Here is a 5,701-nt window from a genome sequence, read left to right as displayed (position 1 = left end):
AAGAAAAGAAGAATTCATTTGGTTTAGATCATATACGAATGTATTTATTCAGTAATCCTATTTTTGAGAATTGGGGTCCCGTAGCTCATCAATGGACTTCCTCTGATGTAGTTCCTCACATGCTCCTTTCTGTCAAAGTAAGAGCAGTGGGTATCAGGGTATTTATATACATATATATAAATTAATATATGTATTTATACGTATATATATTATATATATTTAATATTAAATGGTTGTATATATTACATGTATACATTTGTATTAGATATAAATATATACTTATTTTTGGCCGCCAGCTTGTACATGATGGCGATCTCAATGGAAATTTTGTTCCCTTCGTCGTCCTGTAACGCGAGAGTTAAGGATCAGAGAGGTTCCTTTGTGATATATTCATAAACAGAGTTTCGAACATTTTGACAGTGTCAGGCGTTGCTCACTCACCTCATGTGTGCAGTAGACGTCATCATTAGGGATGTGTTTAATGGCAACCTACGAAACAAGACTTTTGGCAGAGGGTGTCTGCACGTGTGTGTGTGTGCGTTTGGGAACGTGTGTGTGTGTTACGGGTAGGTTGTCGGCCCTGCGGTGGCCGGCGTACACGTTTCCAAATCCTCCCGCGCCGAGGAGTTCCAGTTGCTCATATTTGGCCTCTAACTCTTCTGCAGACACAAACATGTTGTTTTAATACATTTGTGAGTGACAGCGACTACATGTCACCTAAACTCTAACCATCCTGGTATGGTAATACCAATTTCAATTTGACTAATAAAACCGAAAACTACTGACCTTGTTTGGTTTTTTTCCGGTCCTCGCTGTCCAGTCTTTTTCTGCTTTTTTTCTGGCCTCCCTCAGCAGTGGCGACCTTCCTCTTCACGCCTCTCTTGCCAACGACCTCCACAGAGGTGTTGCAGCTGCCTACAGAGGAGCAAAAAAAAAACCCAGAGGATTGTCAGTTTGTTGTTAACTGTCGAACCCCGTGTTTAGTGAACTGATGACGGGAAGCATCTCCAAGAGCAGTTTCACGCGATCAGCTTACCAGTGATTGCTGAGGTGGACGCTAAATCGACCGTGAGCCTTTGTTTTTCGACCCGCGAAATTCTGACGAGTGTTGGGATATTCTCGTTGGACGATGAGCTTGTATCGTCATCTACAGATGAGAAAAACCCAATGAAACATTGAATTGTTGTGAACTAAAGTAACCAACTGCAGGAGAAGACAAACTACTGACCTTGTTTGTTGCACTTACGGGTAGGTTGTCGGCCCTGCGGTGGCCGGCGTACACATTTCCAAATCCTCCCGCACTGAGGAGTTCCAGTTGCTCATATTTGGCCTCTAACTCTTCTGCAGACAAAAACATGTTGTTTTAATACATTTGTGAGTGACAGCGAATACATGTCACCTAAACTCTAACCATCCTGGTATGGTAATACCAATTTCAATTTGACTCTGTAATGAAACCTAAAACTACTGACTTTGTTTGGTTTTTTTCTGGTCCTCGCTGTCCAGCCTTTGTCTTTTTCTGCTTTGTCAATTCTCAGGCACATCTGGAGGCAGTCTGAAAAGTCAAAGAGAAGAAAGGTGAAGATCATCATCAGAATTTAAAATAAAAGAGCAGATTTGTGTCTCTCGACATGTTTGTGAATAGTGTTCTTACTCTTGGAGATGCTTTGGGGGAGATTTTGACGCTTTAAATAAAAAACTAACGGGTCAAATTTTTCGAATTTGTGGAGGGTGTTAAACAGCACCGCTCCAATCTGAAACACTGTGGTGGATCCTGATTTGTACCCCTTGCTAAGGAGAATCTCTAGGGAGTATGTAGTTCCTAGAACACACAGACATAATGAAAAGTGTCAGTGGGGCTGAAAAGCTTTGTTTCAGTGCAAAAGTCACATATGGGTTGGTAAAGAACCGGAGCAAGAGCCAGACGCCTTACCGAAAAACTCATGATAAGTCTTTTTTTTATCGTCGTAACAGCTCAGACCAAAGTCAATAACGCGAACTTGTGGGACCTTCGAACTTGTCTCGATCAGGATGTTCTCCACGTTTATTTCCAGGTGGAAAATGTTCTTGTTCTCCAGATCGAGCGCCGCATCGACCAGCTGCCTCAGTATGATCTGACGGAAACAAAAAGAGAGATCCGAGGCATCAGAGGAGGACGCCGTCGATGCGCTTTCATCGCTGTGACTCTGAGCTGATCACAGCAGCTCACCTTGGCTTCTTTTTCCTTCACGAAGACTCCTTTGCCCATGATATGGTCAAATAAATCCGTAGCGGGGATGGGCCTCTCGATCACCATCACCAGCTCCTCCTCTAACTGGTACCAGTCCAGCAAGGTAAGGTATGGCGATGCCCCCTCCGATTTGGCCGCCAGCTTCAGCAAGATGGCGATCTCAATGGAAATTTTGTTCCCTTCGTCGTCCTGTAACGCGAGAGTTAAGGATCAGAGAGGTTCCTCCGAGATACATTCACAAACAGAGTTTCGAACATTTTGACAGTGTTAGGCGTTGCTCACTCACCTCATGTGTGCAGTAGACGTCATCATTAGGGATGTGTTTAATGGCAACCTACGAAACAAGACTTTTGTTAGAGGGTGTCTGCACGTGTGTGTGTGTGCGTTTGGGAACGTGTGTGTGTATAGGGCTTACGGGTAGGTTGTCGGCCCTGCGGTGGCCGGCGTACACGTTTCCACATCCTCCCGCACCGAGGAGTTCCAGTTGCTCATATTTGGCCTTTAACTCTTCTGCAGACACAAACATGTTGTTTTAATACATTTGTGAGTGACAACGACTACATGTCACCTAAACTCTACCCATCCTGGTATGGTAATACCAATCTCAATTTGACTCTGTAATAAAACCTAAAACTACGGACCTTGTTTGTTTTTTTTCCGGTCCTCGCTGTCCAGCCTTTGTCTTTTTCTGCTTTTTTTCTGTCCTCCCTCAGCAGTGGCGACCTTCCTCTTGACGCCTCTCTTGCCAACGACCTCCACAGAGGTGTTGCATCCCCCTACAGAGGAGCGAAAAAAACTCCAGAGGATTGTCAGTTTGTTGTTAACTGTCAAACCCCGTGTTTAGTGAACTGATGACGGGAAGCATCTCCAGGAGCAGTTTCACGCGATCAGCTTACCAGTGACTGCTGAGGTGGACGCTAAATCGACCGTGAGCCTTTGTTTTTCGACCCGCGGAATTCTGACGAATGAAACCCAATGAAACATTGAATTGTTGTGAACTAAAGTGACCAACTGCAAGAAAAGACAAACTACTGACCTTGTTTGTTTTGTTTCCGGTCCTCACTGTCCAGCCTTTGTCTTTTTCTGCTTGGTCCTGCCTCAGCAGCGGCGACCTTCCTCTTGTCGCCTCTCTTGCCAACGCCCTCCACAGAGGTGTTGCAGCTCTCTACAGATGAGCAAAAAACCCCAGAGGATTGTCAGTTTTGACAGTGTCAGGCGTTGCTCACTCACCTCATGTGTGCAGTAGACGTTATCATTAGGGATGTGTTTAAGACTTTTGTTAGAGGGTCTATTTATATGTATATACTTGTCTGTGTTAGTGTTTCTTCAAGTATATTTATATTTTAGTTGCTATGTGTTTTTATATATATATATGTATTTGTGTGTGTTAGTGTGTCTTTGTGTATATTTATATTTTATTTGGTATAAGTGTATTTATATATATTTTAGTGGGTATAGGGGTATTTTTATGTATATATTTGTCTGTTAGTGTGTCTTTATGTATATTTATATTTTAGTTGCTATAAGTGTTTTTATATATATGTATTTGTGTGTGTTAGTGTGTCTTTGTGTATATTTATATTTTATTTGGTATAAGTGTATTTATATATACTTTAGTGGGCATAGGTGTATTTTTTATGTATGTATTTGTCTGTTAGTGTGTCTTTATGTATATTTATAATTTAGTTGCTAAAAGATTAATTCTATATATTTTAGTGGGTATAGGTGTGTATATATATATATATATATTTGTGTGTGTTAGTGTGTCTTTGTGTATATTTATATTTTAGTTGCTATAAGTGTTTATATATATATGTATTTGTGTGTGTTAGTGTGTCTTTGTGTATATTTATATTTTATTTGGTATAAGTGTATTTATATATATTTTAGTGGGTATAGGTGTATTTTTTATGTATATATTTGTCTGTTAGTGTGTCTTTATGTATATTTATATTTTAGTTGGTATAAGTGTATTTATATATATATATATATATATATATATATATATTTATTTATATATATGTATTTGTGTGTGTTAGTGTGTCTTTGTGTGTATTTATCTTTTAGTTTCTATAAGTGTATTTATATATATATATATATATATATATATATATGTATTTGTGTGTGTTAGTGTGTCTTTGTGTATATTTATATTTTATTTGGTATAAGTGTATTTATATATATTTTAGTGGGTATAGGTGTATTTTTTATGTATATATTTGTCTGTTAGTGTGTCTTTATGTATATTTATATTTTAGTTGGTATAAGTGTATTTATATATATATATATAAATATATATATATTTATATATATATGTATTTGTGTGTGTTAGTGTGTCTTTGTGTGTATTTATCTTTTAGTTTCTATAAGTGTATTTATATATATATATATATATATATATATATATATATATATATATATATGTATTTGTGTTTGTTAGTGTGTCTTTGTGTATATTTATATTTTAGTTGCTATAAGTGCTTTTATATATATATATATATATGTATTTGTGTGTGTTAGTGTGTCTTTGTGTATATTTATATTTTATTTGGTATAAGTGTATTTATATATATTTTAGTGGGTATAGGTGTATTTTTTATGTATATATTTGTCTGTTAGTGTGTCTTTATGTATTTTTATATTTTAGTTGCTATAAGTGTTTTTATATATATGTGTATTTGTGTGTGTTAGTGTGTCTTTGTGTATATTTATATTTTATTTGGTATAAGTGTATTTACATATATTTTAGTGGGTATAGGTGTATTTATATATATATATATATATATATATATATATATATATATATATATATATATATATATATATATTTGTGTTAGTGTGACTTTATGTATATTTATATTTTAGTTGGTATAAGTGTATTTATATATATATATATATATATATATATTTATATATATATGTATTTGTGTGTGTTAGTGTGTCTTTGTGTGTATTTATCTTTTAGTTTCTATAAGTGTATTTATATATATATATATATATATGTATTTGTGTTTGTTAGTGTGTCTTTATGTATATTTATATTTTAGTTGGTATAAGTGTATTTATATATATATATATAAATACATGTATATATTTATATATATTATATATAATTAATTTATAAAAATATAGATATATCTGCATATAAATCTATTTAGTACATATAAAAATAACTTTAAAAATGTATATATATATAAATATGTAATACATATTTATAATATATAAAAATGTAATATATAAATATATGTATATGAATATAAATATTAATAATATATCAATCTAACATATATATATTATAGATATGTAGATAGATATAATATATATATTATATTATATATATATATATATTTATATATCTATATTTTACTTTTAATTTTATTTATTATATTTTATTATATAGATATATATTTAGATATATCTATTTTAGTGTGTATATATATATCTTTTTATATGTGTTTTAGTTTGTCTCTG

General features: G+C 34.3%; 1 protein-coding gene across 1 annotated transcript; it reads right to left on the bottom strand.

Annotated features, from left to right (window-relative positions):
- On the bottom strand, window positions 1–3,405 carry LOC134107062 (serine/threonine-protein kinase pim-1-like; the record flags this gene model as incomplete). The annotated part of the gene is made up of 14 exons (XM_062558345.1): window positions 1–129; window positions 280–344; window positions 442–659; window positions 787–915; window positions 1,037–1,147; window positions 1,229–1,341; window positions 1,473–1,555; window positions 1,655–1,822; window positions 1,934–2,114; window positions 2,210–2,419; window positions 2,517–2,564; window positions 2,646–2,740; window positions 2,872–3,006; window positions 3,267–3,405. Coding segments are annotated over 9 exons (1,068 nt in total), but the record flags the coding sequence as incomplete, so codon positions are not given.
- Window positions 3,406–5,701: the final 2,296 nt, after the last annotated feature.

Source organism: Pungitius pungitius, chromosome 17, assembly GCF_949316345.1.
Source record: "Pungitius pungitius chromosome 17, fPunPun2.1, whole genome shotgun sequence".
Classification (NCBI taxonomy): domain Eukaryota; kingdom Metazoa; phylum Chordata; class Actinopteri; order Perciformes; family Gasterosteidae; genus Pungitius; species Pungitius pungitius.
The sequence above is the reverse complement of the archived record's forward strand: the minus strand, read 5'-3'. Positions and strand labels throughout refer to the sequence as shown.